The 24,260-nt window shown below is 46.8% G+C and overlaps 12 protein-coding genes and 1 non-coding gene across 13 annotated transcripts; 2 read left to right on the plus strand and 11 right to left on the minus strand.

Annotated features, from left to right (window-relative positions):
- Positions 1–707: 707 nt before the first annotated feature.
- EDB82DRAFT_486557 (uncharacterized protein) lies at positions 708–1,520 on the minus strand. The gene is made up of 2 exons (XM_025730670.2): positions 1,133–1,520; positions 708–1,080 (listed from the first exon to the last, which is right to left on the minus strand). Exons 1-2 carry the CDS (start codon positions 1,401–1,403, stop codon positions 866–868), a joined length of 486 nt encoding a protein of 161 aa, XP_025589772.1. The 5' UTR covers positions 1,404–1,520; the 3' UTR covers positions 708–865.
- Positions 1,521–1,954: 434 nt separating this feature from the next.
- EDB82DRAFT_46383 (heterokaryon incompatibility protein-domain-containing protein) lies at positions 1,955–4,365 on the plus strand. Its single transcript, XM_025730669.2, has 3 exons — positions 1,955–2,368; positions 2,416–3,383; positions 3,439–4,365. The coding sequence occupies exons 1-3, from the start codon at positions 2,059–2,061 to the stop codon at positions 4,195–4,197; spliced, it is 2,037 nt and encodes a 678-aa protein (XP_025589771.1). The 5' UTR covers positions 1,955–2,058; the 3' UTR covers positions 4,198–4,365.
- EDB82DRAFT_550698 (uncharacterized protein) lies at positions 4,251–4,878 on the minus strand. The gene is made up of 2 exons (XM_025730668.2): positions 4,576–4,878; positions 4,251–4,508 (listed from the first exon to the last, which is right to left on the minus strand). Exons 1-2 carry the CDS (start codon positions 4,824–4,826, stop codon positions 4,304–4,306), a joined length of 456 nt encoding a protein of 151 aa, XP_025589770.1. The 5' UTR covers positions 4,827–4,878; the 3' UTR covers positions 4,251–4,303.
- Positions 4,879–5,346: 468 nt separating this feature from the next.
- EDB82DRAFT_520364 (uncharacterized protein) lies at positions 5,347–6,288 on the minus strand (the record flags this gene model as incomplete). The annotated part of the gene is made up of 3 exons (XM_025730666.1): positions 5,347–5,813; positions 5,876–6,128; positions 6,190–6,288. The coding sequence occupies 3 exons, from the start codon at positions 6,286–6,288 to the stop codon at positions 5,347–5,349; spliced, it is 819 nt and encodes a 272-aa protein (XP_025589768.1).
- A 325-nt stretch (positions 6,289–6,613) lies between these two features.
- On the minus strand, positions 6,614–8,357 carry EDB82DRAFT_46412 (FAD dependent oxidoreductase superfamily protein). The gene is made up of 2 exons (XM_025730664.2): positions 7,001–8,357; positions 6,614–6,951 (listed from the first exon to the last, which is right to left on the minus strand). Exons 1-2 carry the CDS (start codon positions 8,211–8,213, stop codon positions 6,824–6,826), a joined length of 1,341 nt encoding a protein of 446 aa, XP_025589767.1. The 5' UTR covers positions 8,214–8,357; the 3' UTR covers positions 6,614–6,823.
- Positions 8,358–8,556: 199 nt separating this feature from the next.
- On the minus strand, positions 8,557–12,741 carry EDB82DRAFT_422883 (uncharacterized protein; the record flags this gene model as incomplete). Its single annotated transcript, XM_065607623.1, has 6 exons — positions 8,557–10,328; positions 10,395–11,342; positions 11,798–11,945; positions 11,998–12,111; positions 12,229–12,574; positions 12,635–12,741. The coding sequence occupies 6 exons, from the start codon at positions 12,739–12,741 to the stop codon at positions 8,557–8,559; spliced, it is 3,435 nt and encodes a 1,144-aa protein (XP_065465570.1).
- Positions 12,742–13,185: 444 nt separating this feature from the next.
- On the minus strand, positions 13,186–14,735 carry EDB82DRAFT_571343 (uncharacterized protein; the record flags this gene model as incomplete). The annotated part of the gene is made up of 2 exons (XM_025730662.2): positions 13,186–14,508; positions 14,559–14,735. 2 exons carry the CDS (start codon positions 14,733–14,735, stop codon positions 13,330–13,332), a joined length of 1,356 nt encoding a protein of 451 aa, XP_025589765.1. The 3' UTR covers positions 13,186–13,329.
- Positions 14,736–15,862: 1,127 nt separating this feature from the next.
- Positions 15,863–16,920, minus strand: EDB82DRAFT_46441 (Alpha/Beta hydrolase protein). Its single transcript, XM_025730660.2, has 2 exons — positions 16,437–16,920; positions 15,863–16,384 (listed from the first exon to the last, which is right to left on the minus strand). Exons 1-2 carry the CDS (start codon positions 16,866–16,868, stop codon positions 16,040–16,042), a joined length of 777 nt encoding a protein of 258 aa, XP_025589763.1. The 5' UTR covers positions 16,869–16,920; the 3' UTR covers positions 15,863–16,039.
- Positions 16,921–17,167: 247 nt separating this feature from the next.
- EDB82DRAFT_t62 lies at positions 17,168–17,264 on the minus strand. The gene has a single exon. It is a non-coding gene; the product is annotated as a tRNA-Ala (tRNA).
- Positions 17,265–17,447: 183 nt separating this feature from the next.
- On the minus strand, positions 17,448–18,236 carry EDB82DRAFT_532676 (Mss4-like protein; the record flags this gene model as incomplete). Its single annotated transcript, XM_025730659.2, has 4 exons — positions 17,448–17,591; positions 17,641–17,833; positions 17,883–17,927; positions 17,990–18,236. The coding sequence occupies 4 exons, from the start codon at positions 18,234–18,236 to the stop codon at positions 17,489–17,491; spliced, it is 588 nt and encodes a 195-aa protein (XP_025589762.1). The 3' UTR covers positions 17,448–17,488.
- Positions 18,237–18,308: 72 nt separating this feature from the next.
- On the minus strand, positions 18,309–19,362 carry EDB82DRAFT_486572 (glycoside hydrolase superfamily). The gene has a single exon (XM_025730658.2). It carries the CDS (start codon positions 19,336–19,338, stop codon positions 18,418–18,420), a length of 921 nt encoding a protein of 306 aa, XP_025589761.1. The 5' UTR covers positions 19,339–19,362; the 3' UTR covers positions 18,309–18,417.
- Positions 19,354–21,481, minus strand: EDB82DRAFT_564805 (uncharacterized protein). The gene is made up of 3 exons (XM_065609796.1): positions 21,109–21,481; positions 20,421–21,060; positions 19,354–20,369 (listed from the first exon to the last, which is right to left on the minus strand). Exons 1-3 carry the CDS (start codon positions 21,326–21,328, stop codon positions 19,637–19,639), a joined length of 1,593 nt encoding a protein of 530 aa, XP_065465571.1. The 5' UTR covers positions 21,329–21,481; the 3' UTR covers positions 19,354–19,636.
- Positions 21,482–22,236: 755 nt separating this feature from the next.
- EDB82DRAFT_46477 (pyridoxal phosphate-dependent transferase) lies at positions 22,237–24,084 on the plus strand. Its single transcript, XM_025730656.2, has 4 exons — positions 22,237–22,881; positions 22,930–23,276; positions 23,321–23,773; positions 23,820–24,084. The coding sequence occupies exons 1-4, from the start codon at positions 22,500–22,502 to the stop codon at positions 24,063–24,065; spliced, it is 1,428 nt and encodes a 475-aa protein (XP_025589759.1). The 5' UTR covers positions 22,237–22,499; the 3' UTR covers positions 24,066–24,084.
- Positions 24,085–24,260: the final 176 nt, after the last annotated feature.

Raw genomic sequence — 24,260 nt, forward strand, 5'->3', positions numbered from 1 at the left:
GTAACATTTGCAGACACTGAAAGGTACAGCATTTGCGTAGGCAATGCTTCACCAGCTCTAGTCAGCCTTCTTACTATGATCACATGAGGAAAACGATGCTGCGCTAGTTCAAATCCTCCTGAAAATCTGACAATCTAACACCCTCTTCATTGCAAGGTCCCTCGAGCTTGAATGAGAAGGAACAGATGCGGTGACATGTCCCTACCGATCATTTTGAAAGACAGTTCCGTGACGGATCTACGATGAAAGGAGTTTAAAATGGTTTGTTGAACAACCGTTACCACGCAAGAGACTTGTTTTGATGACCCGGGACGGAGATGTGAGATGGTTCTGCCTTTCTAATACCCACTTACCTAGGTCTTTTGTATGGCTTAGCGTAGGCTGAGGAGTATATGTAAAGCAGAATAAATAGGCTATACACTTTCTGTCCTAAACTCGTCGAGAGATCAGGCACCAAGCTCCAGATCTCGCTGACGGCAACCCCTTGTCGGGCGGGAGACAGGATCGTAGACCCTGCCGTTCGGAGAATTTCCATCTACTATTCACTACAGTGTCATGTAGGTGTAACTTTACTCCCCTGAACCCAATCATATTCCTGAAGTTAAAAATGATAATGTCTCCACTGTCACGATACTATGCTGGTAGCTTCAAGTGATTGAGTGTGTTAGAATGAGCAGCATTTGGAAATTGCTAAAACTTGAGAGTAGTATTGCATAGTTGGATTTGAATATCTTTCTATAGTAGTACAGAAATACAATTAATTGAGCTCTAGGATGTGATACACAAGAAAAGTTTCCCGCTATTTAGAGTATCAAATCTCAAAACAAAGTATGTTCTTGATTAATAGTAGCCCTTGTTATCCCTATTAAATAGCAAAAGCTGCGGCCGCACCAACAACGACAGCCTTGATAACATCATAGGTGACAGAACCGGCAGCATTCGTAGAAGTAGGCTCTTCCGTGGCAGAGATGGTAGCAGAGGCGACAACTGCATCCAGGACCTTGGAGGCAGAAGCGATGACGGCCATTCCGGGGTCCTCAGCTACCAAGTCGCACATATCTCGAACAATATCGGTGGAGCCTTGATAGAAAGTTCAGTATGAGGTTCGTAATACGCGGACAAACAGACTTACTGGAGGCGTCCTCAAAATCGCACTGCGATCCGATGACACACAAACCAACTTTGCTGATGAGAGAGGCTTTGCTCTTGCAGAGGCACACAATATCACCTGCATCACATCCGATGGCTTCGTGGAGATTCCCAAGGCACACAGCGACACAGTTTGGGACCTGAGATGCCAAGGCCGGGAGGGATGTTTGAGTTGGCGACGAGACAGTTGTTGTAGCTTGAGCGGCGATGGCCACGAGGGAGGTAAAAAGAGCGGACTTGGTAAGAGAGAACATGATGTTGGATCGTTTAAAGTTTGTAAAGGAGGGTATTGGTGAGATGTGATGGATAAGTAGTGGAATAGAGAACAGAAGTTAGTATTTATATCGAGCTATCTCGAAACTCAGAGCAATCATGACCTCCTTAGATTCAGCCCAAGACTGACGTTCGGAATACTATGCCGGAGACTCGAGAACTATGACCAATAGAATAATACGTATTTTGTTCAACATCCATGCCAACTTTGGCATAACGAGATAGTGGAGTTAACTTGACCCTATGAATCATCTGATTGGCCTTTACGTATTTCTTGTGCAATCGGGTCCCCCGACTGACACAAGTAAGCGACAAATCTGATGAATGGGCCAAGACACAGCCTTTCTTGGCTAATTTCACCTGTCACGAAAGTGTATAGCTAGCTTCAGGTAAGGCAGATTTGGACGAATTCCCTTGTCTAGTATAAGCCCGAAAGAGGAAGTCGCCTTTGTATCAGATGTTTATAAGTTGACACTTGGTTGAACCGACGATGTAAACTTGTATTTGATGCTTTTCCCCACACTCGGCTAACGGGGAATTGATTGGCCGTGTAGTCGCCTGTCACTTCATGTTAGGCGAGCGATTTTGGCATTATCATTCGACTATTTCATAACTTAAGATCATTCAAAATACAAGATGGCCGAGTCATCAATCAGCGTCACGTCCTTGCCCTGCGCTGTATGTAAGTTTGAAAAATGGAACACCGAAGTAGAAAGCAGCAACAAATTCGGTCATGAACATACCATTGAGAAGTATGAAGACCTGCAGAAATCTGTGCTCTCGGGATGTCCTGGTTGTATCATTCTTCACGAGGCGTGGGTTTGGTGCATTCCCGACCAACATTTACGCTCCAAGGCATGGCTTGCTTTCAACATTGATACATCCAAGATGTATTTCCATCTCTTCACTGAACACGTTCTTGATGTAGATATTTTCACTCTTTCAGGTGTGTTTCGCTCGTAACCTTACTCGGTCACTTTCTCAAGCAAACAGGTCAACCTCGTATCAAACATATTGCTTCAGCATCTCTGCTACCTCCTAGCACTGAACTCCGATACAATCTGTCCCGCATCCAATCTTGGATAGAAGCATGTGAACGTCTACACAAAAGATGTTCTGTAGTTACTGAGTTTACTCCTTTTCGCTTGCTTGACTTGCAAACAGATATCCAAGATTGTATAAAACTAGTGAATGTACCCAACGTTCGCTACGTTTGCTTGAGTCATTGCTGGGGTAGCACTCGTTCAAAGCACCTGACGAAGCGGGAGAACCTTCTCGCCAACCAGTCAGGAATTCCACTACTTGAGTTACCCAAGACATTTCAGGATGCCGTGCATGTCACCAAGGCTCTGGGAATTCGCTATTTATGGATCGATACGTTTTGTATCATCCAGGACGATGAAAAAGATTGGGAAACCCAAGCCTCGCTTATGGCGGCAATATACGAGAATGCGTATATCACTATAGCAGCAGGGTCAAGTGACGATGATGATGGGGGATTCTTTGCAGAGCCTCGTGACGCATACACAAAAGCGTACAAGTTTCACTTGGATGTCAATGGTATTGACCATGAATTTTACATGAGGTATGCTGTTCCACATCCAGGTGAAGGATGGCCAGTTGGACGATTACTCCCGTTGATGACTCGCGCTTGGACTATGCAAGAACGTCTACTCGCCAAGAGATATCTGTGCTTTGGACACAATGAGATATTTTGGGAATGCCAGGAGGATGTTTCCTGCAGTTGCACCATAGCAGAGGGCCCGTTCAACCCCTGTGATGGGGAGCCCAAGTTTCACGGGTGCGAACCACTGAAGTATAAAAGCTCATTGTTGAATAACCTATCTTCAAATGACCTAGCGACTCTTTGGAGAGATCTAGTTCATGAATACTCGGGGAGAAACCTCACGAAATCAAGTGACAAGTTGCCTGCTCTTGCAGGACTTGCAGAGAAGTTTCAGGTATCAGCCCACACTCGCCAACATGTGTCAAAGTGTATTTTGCTAACATTATTAGCGAGTATTTAACTGTGGCTATCTTGCCGGCCTCTGGATGAACAATATTAGGGAAGACGTTTCTTGGCGCACTTCAGGAAATGATGCCCCGTTCGGTCGTATGCGAAAAGGTCCTTCATGGTCTTGGGCGACGGCTTGTGAGTCACCAATAATATGGCCGCCAATAAAATTACACAAAACGTTCCAAGTCACAAGTACTTCTATCCATAAAGAGATTAACGGATTAACTGTACATGAATACGCCAAAGGTTCGCATTTAACAATTCGTGGATTTATACAGCCTATTTCTATCCAAACATATGTCAACCGAGACGAACTTGAGAAGGTCTACCCTTTGGTACGGCGCTGCCAAGTAGTCGAGTGGGCGAGGCGTCATTCTGAACATAGCCAACTGTTAGCCCGACGATTCGGATCCCTTGTCAAGCATGCAGAGCGCAAACCAAGGGATAAAGCAATAGAGATGGACAACGACCAGGAACAGACCATGTACGGGACATTCTTTGCCGATTATCGCTTTTGGGAAACGGAAGAAGAGTTGCGAGGGACATTGCAGCACGTCTACTTCCTTTTTCTAGGCAGTGAAACTGATACAGATCCTCTATGGATTGATGGTATGATTTTAAGGCCACGTTCAGGTCAATGGGATGAGTCTAATGTCTGTTATGAGCGAATTGGTTGGCTTCGATACTGCACTTTAGATTCGGTGACAGAATCAGATCGGACGCCCCGGGGAACTCAATCAACTATTACTCTATTATGATATGGGGGTACGACAGACTACCCTGTATGATAAAGTCTATGTGATATAGTTCCCAGCTACATGCACGAACCATGAAGTCCTCCTTGCCATCTTCAGACATCTTGTCCTAGTCTGAACTCCGCCTCCATTCGAGGTAAAGCTCCTTTCCACTTGTACCGCCTCTCATTAAAAGGTCAAACGCCTCCTTTGAGCCTTTCTGCTCAGGTTCGAGTTTGAGGCGGTAAGGCCATTTCTCGACAATGGTTTGCTTTTCCTTCATCGCTACCCCGATATAACGAGGGAATTCAGAGAACATAAACGTGTATGAAATCCTTGAGACATAGTCAGAAATAAATTCAGCTTGGTGACAAAGGATGGAGAGAGCCCATTATCACGTACCTGTCAAAAATATAATCAAAGTCCCTAACATGGTCGCGGGCATGTACGAGCTTGACAACATCGGGATCATATTTACCAACTCGCGGACGTGTCAGCGGGAGGAATTGGAGAAGACACTTGGAAGATGGGCTTTCCACAGCTGCATCGGCTACTTGTTCATCTTGAGTCAAGTTCTCATCCACAACGTTCATGAACAAAGTGATGAGAGTAGCGTGAGGGTTGGTAGAAGGTGTTTCGAGTAATGGTGACATGATTTCGGCGGTTTTATGGATACCAAGATACCCGCCATCCGAGATATTGGACACCTGTTCAAAGTGAGTATAGGATCTGATAGTTGCTATAATGTAAATTACCTCGATGCGATCAAAATATCATTCCGCGAGATGACGGGGAAGATCGGCTGCATCCAGTTGAACAAGTTCGAATGCCACACTTGAGCTCTCCATGCGCCCTAGAAATCCGTCCAACACAAATCTCAGATGACGAAAGAGCTTGCCATAGATATCCGAGGTCGCAGGTCCAGTAGAAGTTGCCTCAACCTCCTTTATAGACCAGCCGTTCAAAGGATCAGAGCTGTCATGCATAGGCCAGCTGTCGGTATTATGAAAGAACGTCCTACCTTCATTAGTTTCAATGTGCATGACAATCCTACATGACTTACGGATTTGGCAGTTGAAATTCACTGCGGCAGGTCCCAAAGGGGAGTAGAAGTCCATCCTCCCGGAATTGCTGTCTTGATACTCGATGTGCGTGAGGCAAGAAGAGAAAAGATCAGTCCCGGTAATCGACTCGCGACTCGGCGAGTATGACATCAGTACGTATTGTGTTTGCCTTTTCAGTCGTCAATCCATCAGGAACTTTCATGAAGCTCAAGATGTCTTCCCATGACGACTTCGCAAGGACAAGTCTCAAAGACCGTTGACCAAATGCCCAAGTCTTTCCCAGAATAGTTTTGGCTGGTTTACCTTTGATGTTGTCACAAACAACCTCAACGAGAGGGCGTACTCTGTGATGGAGAATGTCAAGATCAGACTTGCAGATAAAGGCTGAGTACCAAACGTGGATCATGCAATCGATGGTTTCATCTTTTCCTTCGGCTGTGAGCGCCAAAAGGAGCAGAATAGCATTACGTGCCACTACATCGAGATCGCGGTCATTCATGACAATGTCGAGGTCCCGATCATAGGTCGAAGGAAGTTCAGCGATAGTCTTGACAACATTTCGCATGTCACCGGAAGCTGATGAGTGACACAGAACATTAGCCTTGAATCAAACTTATCATGCTAATGGGAGTAGATACCTGCAAACAATAGGCTCAGATGGCCTTGATACTTGTCTCCTTCGTTCGAGCCAAGTTGAAGAACATCAAGGGCCGGGACATTCCCCCATAAATACTTTTTACCTCTAAAGTCGGCACCTATTCCTTCTCCAACGAAAGCTGGTGTCCTGTTCGTAAGAGCCCAGTCTGGAATCCAGTATTCCTTGGCAAGGAATGACTTGCAAACCACTTTGTGGAGAGGCCAGTGGACTTTCTGACACTCGGAACCACAGTACTGCGATGAAAGACGGTTAACGATGATCTAAAGAACTATCATGCCTTAGTAAATGACCTACTACAACGAGACGGCAATTGCTGCAGCTAGACTTTCCTACTTCCTGACAACCGTTACCATCCGGAGGGCAGTTCGCGCAGGGTAGCGATGGCGTGGCCATGATGATCTTGGATGGATAGCGGGCGTATCTCAGAGTCTCCAAGGTTTAAACTCCTGTTCTCTGAGAAAAGTCGGTGGAGGGTCTAAAATGTAAAGAATGATAATATTTATAATTTCCAAGCTATGCCAACGCTATATGCTTTGCTGGACCTTCCTACCAGTCACTATGCTACCGCCAGCAGCTGTACTATCACTTCTCCATTCTTCTTTATGAGACCCGCTTCTTTTTGGGTTGTTACTTGGTTTTTTGAAGTGACATATGACGGCCAGCTGGCTTAACATCGCAAATGAAGCTGCGTTCACCAAGCAAGATGTTTGTAGTCAACAACTAGGTGAAATAGTAACCCTATCCCATAAATATCAATACGACTTTATGAGAAATTATTCACTCTGTAGAAACTATATCATGCAGACTACGGGCTAAAAATCGCAATCAAACAGAGGTAATAAATCAGGAGCCTTGTGAAATTTAGCAAACTGAACTAAGCTAAACTTATGATTTTTAGGCCTTCTAAAATTTGATTAGCATAAAGCTGCTATGTCGTTTGGAACGTTTCATTCGGTTTCTCGAAAGCTCTGGCAAGGCGGAAAGATTTTGGCAGCCACTCTGGTTCTGAATCCATCATGCACACCAACGCCTCGGCGCACTTGTAAGCAAACGCCACTGTTACCATGTTAGATCGTTTTTACTGTGGATTTGGAGGAGTACCTACTTCCATGTCCATTCATTCCGACAGACACCCAAAGTCCTGGCTTGCCTGGGGCTTCGCCGACTAGAGGGAATGAGTCCGGCGTGTAACATGTGATGCCGACCCAATCGTGCACTACTTTGTCTCCTTTTCCCCAGTCACCGCGCCCGATATAATCTCCGGCCGCATGGTGGAGATACTCCGCAATCTCATAGTTGATCTTTGAGTCATCAGTGCAACCTGTGCCTTTGTCGATATGCTCTCCTCCGCCATAAAGCATATCCCCACCCCCTCTGGTACCTTCTTCTCGGACTAGGAAATAGTCTCCTCCGTTATAATCAGACAAGGCACAACTCTTCCTCAGAGCTGGAAGTTTATGAGCTTTGTCACCCGGACGGATTGCTGATACCTGGCGTCGACTGGGTACGAGAAAGCCCGTTGCAGTCAAGTCCGGGTAAAGCACATTCGTGTAGGCGTTGGTGGCGAGGATAACGTTTTTCGCGTGCACAGATCCTCTTTGTGTAATGACTTCCCACTCATCATCTTGTTTGGCAATCCGAGTTACAATCGTGTTGGTTTGCAAATTGAGGCCTTTTCCTAGACTCAGTTCAAGCATGTTACAAACCAGAAGATATGGATTCTGAGTGTATGCAGGATACGTTGTCGCACCAACAATATCAGGGATCCTGAAAGCTTTCTGAGCCTCTTTGCCTTGTAGAACCATCTGGGTAATGGCGATTTTGGACTCGGGTCGCCGCTGATGGAAAGCTTGCCTGAATTTGATAGCAGTCACCGCTACATCAAACTTCTCCTTCGTCTTAAACACTTCTGCGGTTTCCACAAGTGTGAAGTCGCATTGGATGTCATTTAGACAAACAAAGTCAGCCATTGCTTGAACATTTGCCTGCTCAAGTTTGTCGATCTTGATTGCTTCTTCTTCCCCATATTTCTCAACATGACGCGGAAATCTGTGCCACCATCCGGCGCGACAATGGCCACCATTTCGACCTGATGCTGCTGAGGCAGCTGTTCGGGCCTCTATCATGAGTATCGATGCTGTTTCATCACGTTCACGGAGCTTGTGGGCGACAACAGCGCCAGTGATCCCTGATCCGATGATGACATAATCAGCATTGCTCGGAAGATCGGGAGTCGTTCGATGATTTGCAATGCGGTGAGGGGGAAGTTGCCAGTACGAGGTTACCGGGTCTTCAACGGGAAATCCAGTCTTAGGCATGACTGTCGAACGGTATGTGAAATATATCCTCTCACGAAGATTGTCTTCTTGTTGTATTGACCATTTTGTGCTGGCATTGAATCAAGGTCATCATGCTATTGATTGCGTAGACATACGCGCGGTTTTCTGCAAAGAACCATGGAACTTTTGCACAAGGACGCGACCAACCAATACAGTTCGGTCACTTCGACGTTATCTAATCACTCTCCGGAGTTTCTCAACCGGCTGACGCCGTATCTACGTGCAGGATCAAGACCTATCATACATATATTGGCATGTGAGATTATACAGGACTTCACTCAAAAGAGGAGAACATTTGTATCTAATTTATACTGTAGACTTTTCATTTCTTCACAGATTTCGATGATTTCTTCTTGGAAGATTTGTCCTTCGAACCTTTCTCCTTTGAAGCTTTATCTTTTGACGACTTCTCCTTGCTAGTCTTTCCTTTCGAGGTCTTGTCCTTCGAAGCTTTCTTTTTACTAGACTTCTCAGGATCCTCTTTCTTGGTCTCAACCTCCTCACGATTATATGGAACCAGTGCCCAAAGGTGATATGGGTACTGTATTTGGACTTGCAGATTTTCTTCATTCGCTATCCTTTGACGTCTCGCATTTCTTTCCAGCAAATCTGCTTCGTAGGATGTGTGAACCCTGCAATCCTCGGCCCCATACTCAACATATGGCGTGTCGTACATCTGTTCCCAAGAGTAAATATTGGTATGTGGCACTTTCTCAGCGAGGAACATGCCGACGTATTTGCTCTTGCAGATAAAAGCAATGTCAATGGGTGTTTTACCATGACGGTCTCGCTGGTCCAGCTTTGCGCCGGGCATCTCTGATACCATCTCCATCGCATCAACACAGTCCAAAGTGGCTATCCAGTGGACCAAACTGCGCCCTTCGATATCTCTCTGTGTCGGATCAACACGACCGCTTTCTAGAAGCAGGATGAGACATTCTTTGAAACCAGCATCAGCAGCGGCCTGGACGGCTGTCCTACCCAGACGGTCCTGCAGTGTGAGACTGGCGCCACCCTGAATAAGAGCCTGGCAGCTGTAGAAGTTGCCAAGCTGGGAAGCGTAGTGCAACGCGCTACGACCGGAGTGGTCTATCTGGTCTATGTTCAGCGTCTGGCCACCATGATGCAAACAGGTGTCTATCATGTCGTCCCAATCGTTCATAGCGGCATGATGCAACACTCCCTTGCCTGACATGTCGAGATGGAAGCACAGGTTCCGGTAACCACAAGTCGCCATCAAACGCTCACATATATCCTTATCGCCATGCTTCGCTGCGAGAACCAGTGCGCTAAGATGTCCTCCTCTAGCGATTGGAAATGCCTCTGAGTGTTCGATGAGTACCAAAGCCATTGACTTTAGCCCCCAGTAAGTAGCCAAAGTCAGTGGTGTTCTGCCTATCCTGTCGGCCAAGTCGAGCCGAATACCTGGCTTGCTGAGCAGCATACGAACGACGTCTTCCCTACCAAGAGAGGTTGCCAGGTGAAGGGGAGTGTATCCATCGCGGTCTTGGGCATTGAGATCCGTTTCAGTAATCAAGTCCAACATCTCGGCAACGCGCTGGGTAGGGCCACCTCTGACTTGATCATGCAATAACGTACCGCCCTGCTCATTTCTCGCACTCAAGTCAGTCATTGGGTGAGATAGTAGCTCGTCATACAAGTCCCATGCTTTTGCCGTGAGGGCAATTGCAAGATTCGATCGGAAATGGTTTCTGGGAAGGTTTGGGTTTGCTTCAAGTTCAAGAAGTAGAGAAGCTGCCTTTCTTCCGAATTCAGTGTTCGCAATCATACAACAGTATTGGAGTGCTCTCCCAGGGCATGATGACCAGTTCTCGTCCATGTCATAGCCATGGTCTTGGAACATGCGTGTAAGAGAGAGCGCAGAAGGCTCGGGCATATTGCTGAGGACATATCTTAAAGGTGTCGTTCCATAATATTTCCCTTCCGGCCATAGAGAGCTCAAAGAGTAAATGCTTTTGTCCCCTGTTGTTTCAGAAAATAGTAGCCACATGGGATCGTGCGTTGGGAATTTTCTGATGTGCCATAGAAAGTGGCTACTGGCATAATCAAGAAAGGGATACTGTTCGGTTAGTTCTGTCAGGGAAATGTCAGCACGGTGGAAGACTGCAAAGTCGTGGTGTAGAAGTTCAGGGATCGTACCATCGTGTTCTGATTCAGTTGAAGCACTTTCCAATAGATCCGCCAACTTGAGATACATGAGGCAAGCCTTGGTGATACTTTGACGTCCCGTCTCAATGATTTGTTTGAAATGGTTCTGGCTTTCGAGGTAGTCTTTGAATGACAAATGAACAAAAGCCATTGTCCCGTCATCCTGTTGTGATACAAGGTGCGGAACCTCTCTTTCTACCACTGCGTTCAAATTCCGGAAAGGCTCGAAATCAGAAGACCGCTTGATGGGCTTTCTGGATCGACAGATACCTAGGATTGTCCCAATCTCAACTTCTGACATAGGTCGCGCCGCTGCGGCTAAGATAGAAAACATCAGGAATATGTCTTCAAGAACCGAATCGTCAATCTTTTCAATCATCTTGTCGTAGAACGTTACCATGCTGGTACCACTCAAGAGGACTTCGTCTAATTTCTCGTCTATCGTGTGTTCATTCCAAAATATGCCTCGTTGGAAGTCTTCCCATGCGAGAACAGCCACGAGGAACATGCCAGCTGCAGCACCTGAAATGGAAAGAACAATTTTCTGCTCAAGAGTCGGTGTGACAGAGGCGTTGAAACTTTCGTTCTCGGTTTTTAAATCGTCAACAGAGCTTTGGAGATATTTCTTAATGTCGCTCTTCATATCAACGTCTCCGAGATGCAGTATTTCAAGACCTTTGAGCTCACTACTTGTTAAACCAGTACTTGGACGACTTGAAATGAAGGCTTTGAGGGGTATATTTTGTCTCTGGAGGTCATTTGCAATTTCAGATAGGCCAACGAGGACAGCAGTAGCAACAGCGGGACCAAGCTCTTCGATAGCATCAATGACGATAATGACCCTGCTCATGGTTTGCATGGAAAGAACCTGCTGTAAAGCTTCCCACATCTTTTTGGTGGTCAGGTCAAAGACTTTCCCCCCCGTTTTGCAGCTTTCTACTCGGTTACGCACAAGAATACCGCAACGTGGATTGAGTTGAATGAGCTGGTGCAGTAGAGTACGGAGTATAGTGTCCTCACTATTGAAGACAGCATCCATGTATGAGCAAAAGTGACTGACGACTTGGTAACCGGATTCTAAGTCTCTGTTCGATCCGCAAGATTGGATATGCTCTGCCACGCAACGTGTGAGGACACTCTTTCCGGATCCCGCGAGACCAGTGAGTAGAAGTAATGGCGTTTGAGTCGACTCCAGCCATTTCACATACTTGGGATGGCTAAATATCCACTCGCAAGTGCCATTTTGTGATTGGCGAGGCCTCATTTGAGCCGCCTTAGGATCAAGGCAAAACAGAGCGTCAAGAAGATCCCTATTATCAGCTTCTATGGAGGTAATACACCCTGAACAGTAATGTTAGCAATGTATTCAAGGAAAAAACCATACAATCACTGACCTTCTGCAAGCTGCTTTATGGACGACCATATTGGAAGGTATTGTTGAGGCTTTTTTGGTGAAACATGGGCGAGCCCACGATGATTGGCATTGACAGGGACAGCACGCTCGTTAGGGAGGCCCAGGATTGCTGAGAATGGTTCTACAACCTAGTTTCTATAGTTAGAGCTGATGCCAACTTCTGGGGTCGGTCACCTTTACCATACTTCGTCCCGTCGGCTGCTGCTCGTAAAATGACACGATGACGATAGACTTTAACGGATATCTTGCGTGCTGAGAAACTGCTTCAAGCTCGGCGGAAGATACTTGGAGCGTCTTTAAAAGGTCGGATCTCGCACCAGTCCCAAGTGTCGCGTTGTTGATCAATTTTGATAGCAGACGTGCATGGGATGCGACTCGAGAGCCTCTGTGAGGGCAGCCAAGAAATATGACGCCGGCAACACTTTGAGCCAGATGCTCAAGATCCTTATTCAGTGTTACCTGGACGAGGAACTCCTTGAACACGACGCCCCCGAGGCTATGGCAGATGAAGAGTAAAGGTCGACAACGTTCTTGTGGGCTTTGGCGAAATATCTCCAGGCGGTTAGCCAGATCAAGAGCGTAATCGCAGATCTGGGAACGAGACTTCCCGAATAGTACGACTGAATCGTATCCGAAACTCATGATTCGCGCTTCGGGAACATGAAGTGGTAGAGAGTCCCGTAGCCACAGATGCCGGTCTTCCTTTTCGGTCCATGTTTTCAATGGGTGGCCACCAAGACCGTGGATTGCGACAATACTGTTGAGGTATCAGAACCAAAATTGAACAGCCTTGCGTAGAACAATCGGTGTTGCTTACTCAACGAGGTATTTGCTATTGTCGTGGGGTTCCTCCGAGTTAGGATGCAGGATAAACAATCCGTGTCTTTCATGATTCTCACTCTTTGTAGAGGTGAACTGGGTCATCTTGGTCTGGTATTGATGCAAACCAAGTTTTGAATCATCAGCCGGAAATCATCCATTAGGTAGGAAGGCATGACCAGTTGAGGCGGGGTTCAGGTCCAGATATGCAATAATGCGTTGTTTCCTTTACAGCCTATCTTACCTCGTTCAGCCTGACAGGGCATAATCACACGCCTAGACGTATGCTATTGGATAAGAGGAATCTCACCACCATCAGCCCTCTTATCTGATCTGTACTGCTGCTATTACTCGCCATAAGTTGCAATAGGTTGACAGGTCCATGTCCGCCCATGGACGCTAGTAGGTAGTGGGCACGTTGCTAGGTCTCTCGACTAAATTTTAGGGTATAAAATTAAACAGCTTAAGAAGTCTGATTTGGGTGGCTTAAACTAACCTAAACTAACCCCAAAATCCATCCCAGCTTTGATGTAAATAGGCCAGGTACTAAATGTTTTCAATGAGTGATTCAAAAATTACCGTCTATTTGTTTTCCAGATACTAAACAAAGATAAATGATATTTAAAAACATTAAACCCAACAAAACACCAAATCCATGCAACGACGCGACAACAATCATCTTCATCATGTTCATCACAAGACCAATAAGCCACCCAGCATAGCCGATACAAACACCATGCCTAGACTAGCAGCAATCTTCAACGCATCCGACTGCGCAGCATCAGAAGATGAGTCGTCGTCATTCGAGCCTGCATCTGAGCCGCTATCCGTCTCCTCAGCGTCATCTTTGTCGGTACTCTGAGGTCGGAAAGGCTTGACAGCGCGAGTACTAACGCTGCGAGAAGTACCAGTCTCTTCAGTGTCGCCAGTCTCTGAAGGGGAACCCGAGTCAGTGGCCAGCAGTTCATCGGTTTCTGTGGGCTTGGATTTTCCGGAGCGACCAGCGCTTCCTTGACCACGGCCGCAAGATTCATCATCAGAGTCAGCGCAATTCTGCGATGCTGCGCCCGTGTTTTCTGGTGCCGAGTTGCCTGCAGGTGAAGCACCAGGTCGAGAGTTATCACCCGAATCCTCGCCACTACCACCCTCGCCACCATTGCCGTTGCCATCACTGTCACCACTAGAGTCGCCTCCATCACCTCCATCACCACTTCCAGGTGCATCACCACTTTCAGGTGCATCACCACTTTCAGGTGCATCACCTTCAGGCTTTTCAGCCTCTCCAGGGTTGTTTTGAGGCTGAACCGCAGGAGGAGCTGGAGGTGCAGTGGTAGGAATTTGAAGCTTGCCATCCGAGACCTGACTGACAGGAGGAGCAGTAATGATGGGAAGTTCCATATCATCACAAGGCGTCGTGCGAACCTGCACCTGTCCGTCACCAATCTGGCACATAGGTACTGCGATTGTGGTGGGAACCTCCTTGGTCGTACCATCCGAAACAACAGTCACGACAGTTGTGGCAACGACGCTGCTTCCGACAATTCTCTTCTTGGGTGCAGTCTTGGACGAACTTCCCTTACCACATGGCATAACACCAAACTCGACAGGTTCACATTGCTCAGCCCAGTCGCGGTCGTACAAGTTGTAGAAGTCGCCCGACTTGCACTGCCAGAAGATGGCCGACGCGCCGAGGGCGAGTGTACCGTTGGAGCAGACGGAAAAGCCAGAGGTATAGATTGCGCCAGACTGAGCGGGCTTATCAAATTGGAATTGGTAGCTGTCGGAGATGTAGCCTGTGCGGTCTTGGGCATCTTTGAGGACTCCATCTTTGAGGCTTAGGACGAGAACACCCTCTCCGTTGCACGAGCGCTTCTGTTACTTATTAGTAAATGGGCTCTAATCTGTGGGTTTTACCAACTCACCTCACTGAGATCGCGCTTAGTGTTACCAGGCTTGAAGATGGTCACTTCAAATTGACCGCTGTATGATGTTGTGCATCCTTTGGGAGGGCCATCCTTAGGGCTGATGTCTTCTGTGACTGCTTGGGGGACAGCAAGGGCTGTGGCGGCCAGAGCCAAGAAAGCCAATGAGCGTCTCATTTTTTTTGTATAAAGGTGTGATAAGGTGTTATAGACGGATGCGATTGAGAAAAAAGAGTTGATTCCCTTTGCTGTGTGATTGGGAGGTTGTGTGGTGATGCTTTTTCTCAATGGCGAGAGATGTCCAGCTTGATATACACGACGACAACTCTTTTATTGTATTCTGGAACACCTTGCTAACCTCCCTTCTCCTGTTGGCACTCTACAAGAGGTACTGCATTGTTCGCAAGACGAGACACGTCAACCCACGCGGCTGGAAAAATCTTCTCGGCCTAGAACCCCGGTTCTAGACAATGCGATAGCCATTAAACCGTTTTTACAGGAGTCGCGCATACCAGTTGGTCATTCTTAGGGACGGTAACAATGGCTGGCAAGAACTCCTTCTGCAGGGAGAGACACATCTTCAGGGCATCGTTTTCAAGTGTGGCTGGAACTGTGCAAAGGAAAGCTGATGAAACGCACTAAATGGTAGGGAAGATGACCTGGACTGGAATCCTGTTTTCCTCAATTAGATCGCAGCGTATTTTGGGGAGGCGATATGGGATGGGAGGAATGAAGTAGTCCCAATGTCTCACCTTGTAATGGGCAATTGTCTGAAGGGATGGATGGCTCGATGGATTTCCTGACCTCCTCAACCATAGCCAAGGGAAGAAATATTTCCATTATGGGGAACTAAGGCACATGAGGGAATTGTTTGAGTATTTAGAGAACGACAAGAACTGAAAGCGCATATTTTACTACCTATGTTCAATGGACTAAATTAACCGTTTTTGATCAACGTCTCCCCTCTTTATTTGGCTTGGGTAAATAAGGTGGTAAAAAAAGAATGAGAAAAAAGATAATAATTCTGATCAACACTTCCGTAATCGAATTGACTTTGAACGATACTGGGAATTGAGAATCTGCAAGCCCAGTTGAAGTTGTCGCAATGGCCAGATCTACAGGGGACATGCAAGGGAATGGCGCTGAGACATGATCGTCCCTTACAAGGGTCAAGCACGACTTCCTGCCATCTTACAGGGTAAGTGAGGAATGTGAGGAACCAACAAAAAGGAATCCTCCAAATGGAATGAACACGACTATTCTCGTGTTTGATGTTGGTACCTGCATCAGTGAAGGTTGAAAATGACTGACAGATGCTTGAGACGCGTGAATTTCGATGTGGTAGTATTGATTAGATACATCCAGCCGTCGAAAGAAATTCACAGTCAAACATACAAGATTACACAAAATGTTCATCTCAGCCATTAAACAAAACTGTGGGTCGATATAATCCAACACAACAACTCCTTCATTCAAGACGCTTACGCAAGGATTTCCTCTAGAGTATCCATGAATAGTGAAGGATTCGTTTGGTGGGGTGAATGACCCGTATCGAGCTCAAACACAGGCACACTCCGACCCCCCTGTTCCTCAAGCCGAGCAATAAACATCCTCTGCGCAGCCTCTGGAACCAACAAATCCTTCTTAGTGAGTATCCAACTCGAAGGAATAAGCTTGTGGAAACCATCGTATGTCTGTTCGTCACCAAACACTCGCGCAGCCTGGTAGACTTGGGAAGCAGCTTGAGCTAATGGAAGTCCTTGCTCTTTCGTGAGTTCACTGTAAAAGCACATTGCTGTGTTTTCATCACAGACGAGGTAGTCGCCCTACATTATCTATGTTAGCCCTTGTCTACTTGTCTGGATAGTGCTGATTCACCTCTCGACGGGGATAACGACCCGGATTTGCCTCATACAAACCCCTTGTGTTTTTGCCCGGTGGCGCAAAGATGGAAGCCAGAAAGACAAGACGAGTTATTCCACCTTTCAGACCAGCTTTCTCGCGCTCAAGGCGACTCAGGCCACGAGTAGCCTCGGTACCAACCATTCCTCCATATGAATGCATAAGCAACACAACGTCGCTTCCTTTATCGATGTGCTTCTTAAGAACTGATGAAGCTTCTTCCACGTCGTCAGCTAAGCCAGGTGCAGGATTGATAGTTTCTTCCCGCGAAGATTTGAGACCGGCAACTTCGACGGGATATCCCTTGTCCTGGACTGATTGCTGGATAGCGCCCCAGAAGCGAGGGAGGCTGAAGTTGCCAGGTACAATGACTACTGCAGGCTTCATGGCTGCGCGTAATGTAGCCATGATTGAAGTTTGGATAAGAGATAGAACAATGGTGTTGAGAAATGAGGGGAAGACATCGTTTATTAGTAGGCACGAAGGATGCGCGATGCAGCCCGGCTTACGTGGGATGCCAGCATTTACAAGTCTGAATACTGAGCCAACTCTATGCCTGGGTCACCGCCACGACAATCATATCTAGTATGACTATTTCTAGAAACTAGAAGATAAAATCCATATTGTATATATACTTCGTGTAAGAAATTATATATAAAAAAAAATTGAAAAAAATTGTGGTAAAGGTGGAATCTAACCACCGAAGCTGGACGAACAGGGAATCGAACCCTGGACCACTCCCAAACGACGAACTCGGAGTCGAGAACATGCTAAGGGAGTATTATACCACTAAACCATTCGCCCGGAATTGCTTTGTGATTGGTTGAGAGCCAGGTTGCTACTACGGTAGACAAGGATTTAGGACGAGGCGCCCAACGACTGCTGACAACATCTCAATCCACACTAGCGATATTATTACGCGTTGAGTTTCGACAAAATCTCTTTATTCGTCAATTGGTATTCTCGTTTCAATACCGATCCCAATCCCCACAACGCCGCCGCTTGTCATCAGTCATAAACAACACAACTCAGTCCACATCCTTCATGAGTTCACTGTCCTTGTCGAGCTTGGTCCACTTGTCCTTTCCATCAGGAATGTCAACTACTCTTTGAGTGTAAAAGATGTGGCATCTGTTCTCGTTAGAATTTATATGACGGCCAATGTATGATGAAGACGTACTGAGGTTGGAAGTTCTCGCGGAGTTGAGGTGTGTCAAGGTTCAACAGCGTGGGGAATAGAAGGACCATGTTTCGACCTTCGTCCATGATCCAACTTCCACACTCGGCACAGCCTACCTTGCAGGGAAGAATGTGCTCGTTCTTTCCAGATGAAGTCTTGTAGAAACGGAGATTCTTGACGCCGTTTTCGAAAGCTGTTAATGTTAGGATATGTGCAGACTACTCCAAGAAGGGAAGACAAACCAAGATCGGTTTTCTTAAAGATGGCTGCCCATTGGAAAGGAGCACCTGCAATTGGTGAGTTATGATTCACGAAGTAGGTCCAGACTACGCTAAAGTGGATTACTCACCGTGGATCTTCTTGCAGTCAATGCAATGACAGTACTTGGAAGCAAGTGGTTTATCACTGTTCAGCCAATACTGTACTCGACCACAGTGACACGAGCCGTGAACCTTTTTCTCAAAGTTCTCTCGCTTCTCAGTGGCTTCATCAGGTCTCATGTATGGAGGCTGAGTCTCCCAGTCATCGTGGTTGTCGTGGGAAAACTGGTGCTGGTGGTTTTCCATGTGCTTCTTGTCGTCGTCTTCGGAACCCATCTTGGCGAATTGAATGTGTAATGTTTGGCAGGAGAGTAAATAACCTTGATGTCTAAAGTTAAGATAACAATTAGAGTGTATTAAGTATTGCAAAATAAATAATCTGGGGTCTTTGTACTGTCGCGTGCCTGCCCCCTGATGAGCGTGGCGCACGGTTGTCGTCATAGATATAACATCATAACTACGATTTATGACCCTCATATATTTCCTTTTCTCCCTGCATTTTAGAATCATAATTTAATATGTCATTGATCATCTCGGCCCACTTCCATGGCTCGGAGCTTTCCTCCGTCCTCGCGTTGTAGTACTCCCAACCCATGACGCCTCCGATACGTGGATATTTTCTTACCAGCTCCCCGAGACACTTTCGCAGCTTTGTTTCTTTCACGTAGCCAGAACAGTTGGACGGGTTTGTTACAAGCCCAATCACCACTTTCTCCTGCGGCCATCCGCGCGCGATGATTCTGTCGTAGTCGTGCGGCTCGCTCATGTCGCCCCAGCCGCAGTAAAATTGCGTGTTATACCATGCTATACGCGACCCGAGACCTTTTTCGAGCTCTTCCATGTTGAAACCACCCAGGTTTTGCTCATTGCGTAACGCTGGTGCGACGGGCGCGAGAGTCACGAGGAAGGATTGGCCAAAGTCGGTTTTGAGATGGTCAATTAGACGGATCACACCACCGAGGGACATTGCTTCTTCAATATCCAGATCCAAGCCGTCGAAACCAGCCCATTTGATCATTCTGCGCAGTGGCTGGTACCATCGATGAAAGCCTTCAAGCGAGCCGTCAAGTTTTGTGTATGACCCTTGCGCCGCGCCGCCCAGCATGCCGAGGACTTTTATACCTGCTGCTTGAAGTTTTTTGACTTCATCCCAGAGGGGAATGAATTTATCTGCATCGTAGAGATCATTGTTGAGTGTGATGCGCGTAGGCGTGTTGAGGTGAATAGCCGCGATGATGACGTGTGTGACGCCTGCACTTGGGAGAATTGTGGGTTGTATCGAGATGTATCTGTCGTCTTTATAGTGAGTTTGATGGTAGAAAACAATGCGCCGGTAAGGCTTTGTCTCAGAACCTGATTCACTTCCTTTGACGAGCATTTTGTTTTTGTTTTGATTGATGATGATTGTCCGAAAAGGAGGAGGCTGGCGGTGAGTTGGCAGGGATTATGGCTGGGTGTAGTCTTAGTCACGAGTCTTGTCAACATTCCAGCGAAAGCGATGAAAAACAATTAGAGCTCGGAATATCTTGTCTGTCTAAAGTATATTCAGATTGTCGCCTCAGGATACAAAAAGTGATATCCTCAAGGCTTATTTAAACTCGCACAAATAATAGTCTCAAGTCTCGTCTCTTTTGTAAATGGTCAAGACATTAGAGGGAAGAAGTGAATTTCCATCATTATTCCATGACCCTAAAAATAGGGTACTCATCGCCGACATTCAACGGGATAATGTTTACACTAGCATAAGAGTCAATGTTCTCAGGCTCAAGAGCAGCAAATGCCAAACCGGCATTCTTCTGCCTGGTGCTGACAAGGAAACTTCCGGCTGGTAGCTTAATCTCCTTCTCCTTTGTCTCGGTTGTGATAGTCGCAAGAACCACACCTTCGTAGTAAGAGCGAGAGAGCTCAGCAGAAGTAACGTTAAAGGCCTCAACGGTGCCGCTCCAAGGCTTGTCAAGAGTCTTGACTTCGAGGCCAGAAACTTCCAGACGTTCTGCAAGGCTCGACCAAGCTACAGGGATAAGGTAAGACTCGGGTCGAGATCGGGTGAGATTAGCGGTCGTAGGGGTTGTAGAAGCGAACTGAACAGGAACTTTGACGACGGAGCCGTTCGTTGCGTCGATCATTTCGAATTCGCGAGTGCTAAACTCTGTGTAATCGGTGATCACAATGGGATCCTTGGACTCGACAAAGTCCTTGATACCGCCCTCGACTGTCTCCAAAACCTTCTCTGCGTTATTGGCAGTTGTCTCGATGATAGAGCTAGCCATGGTCAAACCAGCAGCAGTTCGGCGTTGGAATTCCTGGTCAGCGAGACCAATGCCTCGCATCTCGATTAAGAAGGTGACACATTGAGTCACGCCCATGGCGTTGCGGCCGATCTTTACGTCTGAACCAGCCTCATCGAACCTTAAAGACTTTGTTAGACAATTATTCTCATGATATCAGAAGCGAGCTTACTTGGGGACGTAACCAGGTGTCGAGTTGGTCGAACCGGTGACATATGGTTCCCACCTCAATCCGGCCTTGACCATATCCTCGCCAATGTTCTTAGCAAACAACTCTTCCGAAAGCTCCCGAATGTCCTGGTTGATGTTCAGGTTCTTGGCAGCAGAGAAGAGACCATCCGCGGCCTGGACATAGTTGCCGTATCTAGAAGAGGCACCATACTCGTGCATATCAATCGCAACATGAGGTGCGAATTCACTAAAGAACTTCTTGATGTCGCGGGTCTGCTGACGAGCAAGCTTGATATGATCACGGTTGGGATCAAGGCCAGAGGCGAGAATGCGCTGGAAATAGTAGTTTCCGTCGGGGTTGTAGCGAGGCATGATGACAATGTCGGTATCTTTGAGCATCTTGGTAGCCCACTCGGGATCATTGTCGAACTTGCCGAGGAGAGCAAGAATGGATTCGTCACCAGCGGGTTCATTTCCATGTACGCTCGCCTGAACAAAAAGTCGTAGTTTGTTTGATCTGCTACGTCCCTTTGTTGTTGATAACTTGACATACGGAAATGAGCGGAACTCCTCCGATGTGAAGTTTGCTGTATGGTATGTCATGTAATCGTTGTCGGCAGCGACTCTTTCCATAAATGATTCTGTTGTCATTAGTAAATCAGACTCCTCAATGATACATGGCGACATACCCATATCTTCATGTGAGGTTGGTCCCTGTGTGCCGTTCTTGAACCCAGACTGTCTATCTCCGCCAAAAGCGGGTGATAGCAATTCAATGTCGACATCTTTGAAATTAGCAGCTATCAGCGCGGGATCCGGCCGAACGGGAACATGATTGTATCCATACTGAACGGCGTTGACAGTGGATATGGCCGAGAGGCCGAAGAGGCAGGCTGTTTTTGTCAACATCTTTGCTAAAGCTTAGAGGAAGTTGCCTAAAGATTTCGGAGTTGGAGGGACAACTACTTTATAGCTATCAGGCGAGAGATTCCTAAATAGGTAGCTCATAAAGTGACGGTCTCCAGTTCTTACCTCCGCCCTGCATGTTTTCTCAATCTCAAGAGATCGTCAACGTCAATCTTTCGTTTAAGCATGATATTAAGCAAGAATTGGGCTCTTGGCATTGGGGAGAGTAGCTTGATGAGGAAGCTGCCAATACTAAGAGCAGTGGGGCAAAGTAACGTCGATGTTGGTGAGCGGGGTCGCAACAGAGATATCGGACATTCAATTCCCAAGCTCGAAAGCATTATTCACATATACCAATGGCTATTGCATATATATTCAATAGTCAATTGGTCTATAGAATACTCATACTTTCGCATTGTAGAAGTTGAAGTGTTGATGAGCCTATCACGGTTGACTGGAATACGGAGATAGTGGCCTCGGCATGCAGTGATCGACAAGATAAGGCTTACCCGATAGCACCAATAAACAATGCCTCATAGAGAAAGGTTCGCCGATCACAGCAAAAGGTAACTAAAGTAAAGGTCGTTTATGATGCTCAGACCCAATTTTTGCGTTTTTTGTCTCGGGTTAAAAGCTTGGATGTCAGTTCTTCTGTAATCGACAAACAAGTTCCGGAGATCCCAAGACAATTGAATGCCGAAACCCCAATCTTGTGCGCCTGGGCAAAAATAGGGAATTATAGATATTCGGTAAATCGAAGTGGCTGGGTTCTTATTAATGAGTCGGTACTTGGATATACTATTTCGTTGTCAGAGAACATCAAGTGTCTCATTGGTCACGACAACTGTATGAACAAATCTACACTTCGCGTTGTACCGCCGATAACCTTCACTATCCCCAAGCTACCCCAAGGTCAACACCAAGACAAACTATCCCAAATGCAGTAGGCCGATGGAGACAAAGGCTACACGAACGCACCTTGACTAAGGTTATCAATATCATATCATGAACTCACATGTAATTGGACGCCGCTTCTCACTCTGGCTTCCCGTTCTGGACATGTCTGTTGTTTATATGATAGCCGAGTGAGGAGGTTATACATATGAGCTGGTATGGCAACCTCTGGTCCTTTCTGTTGAATTTTTGACATCTCACAATACACATAATATCCAAGATGCGACTTTTAACTCGACCAACAGCGTGTACGATTGCAAGAGGGGTTATCCGAAATAGCACGTCTCATCACTATGTCCCCCAAGCCAGCGTCTCAACACTTCATGCCAAAATCAACAGCCCACCACCAAGAATCGTCAAAAGTGAGGGTAGCTGGCTGCAAACAAACACAGGCCACAAGATTCTAGATGCATCTTCGGGTGCGGCTGTCGTATCTATCGGACACAATGATTCAAGAGTCAAAGAGGCCATCACCGCCCAGTTAGATCAGGTAGCTTATTGCTACAACCCTTTCTTCACAACTGAAGCTGCCGAAAAGATATCGCGATTTCTGACTGATTCCACGAATGGCCACATGTCCAAAGTGTTTGTCGTCAGCTCAGGTTAGTATTAGCTTGGACTGATGACAATGTATTAACCAGTTTGTTAAGGAACCGAGGCCGTGGAAGCAGCTTTGAAGATCGCTCGACAGTACTTCACCGAACTACCGACCCCGCAACCAAACCGAACCAAATTCATCGCGCGCAAGCAATCTTATCACGGAAATACACTCGGCTCTTTGGCAGTTGGAGGCCATAAAGCACGACGAGGCGTATACGAGCCTGTTCTCGCTACGAATGTGTCCCACGTATCACCATGTTATCCTTATCGAGAGATGAAACAGGGCGAGACGGAAGAACAGTACACCGAGCGTCTCGCTAAAGAGCTAGATGATGAGTTCAAGCGCGTGGGACCTGATAACGTGTGTGCATTCATTGCTGAGACAGTCTCTGGAACGGTAAGTCGACGTCCCGAATGAATGGACATAACTGACGGTCAAAGTCACTGGGATGTGCACCACCAGTGCCCGGATACTTCAAAGCCATGAGAGAAGTTTGCGACCGTCACGGCGCCCTTTTGATCATGGATGAGGTCATGTCCGGTATGGGTAGGACAGGCACGCTGCATGCCTGGGAACAAGAAGGCGTGGTACCCGATCTTCAAACTGTTGCCAAAGGTCTCGGAGCGGGATACATGCCAGTCGGTGCCTTGCTTGTCGGAAACAAAGTTGCAGACGTTTTGGAACAAGGATCGGGTGCTTTCTCTCACAGCCAGACCTATCAAGGTCATCCTGTTGCATGTGCAGCTGCGTATGCTGTGCAAACAGTCATGAAAGAGGATAACATGTTGCAAAACGTGCAGGGAATTGGGAAGATCTTGGGCGAAAAGCTGAAAGAAAGACTTGCGGGTCATAAAAATGTGGGGGATGTCAGAGGAAGAGGGTTCTTTTGGGGGGTAAGTGAATCATGCTGTTTAAGGATACCTGCTAACAAGTCTGAAGCTGGAGTTTGTTCAAGATAAAGACACAAAGGAGCCTTTCCCGTTGAGTGATCAAATCGCTGGAAAGTTACACAAGACTGGTTTGAATGCCGACCACGGTATTTCACTAATTCCTGCGACTGGAAACATCGATGGCATGCGAGGTGACATGGTCATTATCTCGCCTTCATTCACAATCACGGAAGTCGAAGTGGATATGATTGTAGACAGGGTAGAAAAGGTGGTAACATCTGTGCTCGGTTCATAGGTATGTATTAACTGAATGATATGACGCTCAAACGAATCTCACATTATGAAGGCCTGTGTCGGTCCACCCAACAGACTCGTCCATCGAATCGAAGACTGCGACGCCCAAATCTCCTTGACCTGATCAATCGCCCTCAACAAATTCCAACAACCAGTGGTATTATGCAACGAGACCAACTTGTCCAAAAAGAACTCT

The sequence above is a fragment of the Fusarium venenatum genome (genome assembly GCF_020744135.1).
Source record: "Fusarium venenatum strain MPI-CAGE-CH-0201 chromosome Unknown EDB82scaffold_1, whole genome shotgun sequence".
Taxonomy (NCBI): Eukaryota; Fungi; Ascomycota; class Sordariomycetes; order Hypocreales; family Nectriaceae; genus Fusarium; species Fusarium venenatum.

Bases quoted from the DNA above. Each gene is read 5' to 3' on its own strand.
- EDB82DRAFT_46441 (XM_025730660.2), bottom strand. From the start codon at position 16,868: ATGGCTACATTACGCGCAGCCATGAAGCCTGCAGTAGTCATTGTACCT. The intron at 16,385-16,436 runs GTGAATCAGCAC...TAGATAATGTAG, and splicing joins GTCGTTATCCCCGTCGAGAG to GGCGACTACCTCGTCTGTGA.
- EDB82DRAFT_46477 (XM_025730656.2), top strand. From the start codon at position 22,500: ATGCGACTTTTAACTCGACCAACAGCGTGTACGATTGCAAGAGGGGTT. The intron at 22,882-22,929 runs GTTAGTATTAGC...CAGTTTGTTAAG, and splicing joins AGTGTTTGTCGTCAGCTCAG to GAACCGAGGCCGTGGAAGCA. The intron at 23,277-23,320 runs GTAAGTCGACGT...TGACGGTCAAAG, and splicing joins CTGAGACAGTCTCTGGAACG to TCACTGGGATGTGCACCACC.
- EDB82DRAFT_564805 (XM_065609796.1), bottom strand. From the start codon at position 21,328: ATGTTGACAAAAACAGCCTGCCTCTTCGGCCTCTCGGCCATATCCACT. The intron at 21,061-21,108 runs GTATGTCGCCAT...TAATGACAACAG, and splicing joins AACCTCACATGAAGATATGG to AATCATTTATGGAAAGAGTC. The intron at 20,370-20,420 runs GTAAGCTCGCTT...AAAGTCTTTAAG, and splicing joins ACACCTGGTTACGTCCCCAA to GTTCGATGAGGCTGGTTCAG.
- EDB82DRAFT_550698 (XM_025730668.2), bottom strand. From the start codon at position 4,826: ATGTCACCATTACTCGAAACACCTTCTACCAACCCTCACGCTACTCTC. The intron at 4,509-4,575 runs GTACGTGATAAT...CTATGTCTCAAG, and splicing joins TTTGATTATATTTTTGACAG to GATTTCATACACGTTTATGT.
- EDB82DRAFT_46383 (XM_025730669.2), top strand. From the start codon at position 2,059: ATGGCCGAGTCATCAATCAGCGTCACGTCCTTGCCCTGCGCTGTATGT. The intron at 2,369-2,415 runs GTGTGTTTCGCT...TCAAGCAAACAG, and splicing joins AGATATTTTCACTCTTTCAG to GTCAACCTCGTATCAAACAT. The intron at 3,384-3,438 runs GTATCAGCCCAC...TAACATTATTAG, and splicing joins GACTTGCAGAGAAGTTTCAG to CGAGTATTTAACTGTGGCTA.
- EDB82DRAFT_46412 (XM_025730664.2), bottom strand. From the start codon at position 8,213: ATGCCTAAGACTGGATTTCCCGTTGAAGACCCGGTAACCTCGTACTGG. The intron at 6,952-7,000 runs GTAGGTACTCCT...ACATGGTAACAG, and splicing joins CGGAATGAATGGACATGGAA to TGGCGTTTGCTTACAAGTGC.
- EDB82DRAFT_486557 (XM_025730670.2), bottom strand. From the start codon at position 1,403: ATGTTCTCTCTTACCAAGTCCGCTCTTTTTACCTCCCTCGTGGCCATC. The intron at 1,081-1,132 runs GTAAGTCTGTTT...CTTTCTATCAAG, and splicing joins CGATTTTGAGGACGCCTCCA to GCTCCACCGATATTGTTCGA.
- EDB82DRAFT_486572 (XM_025730658.2), bottom strand. From the start codon at position 19,338: ATGCTCGTCAAAGGAAGTGAATCAGGTTCTGAGACAAAGCCTTACCGG.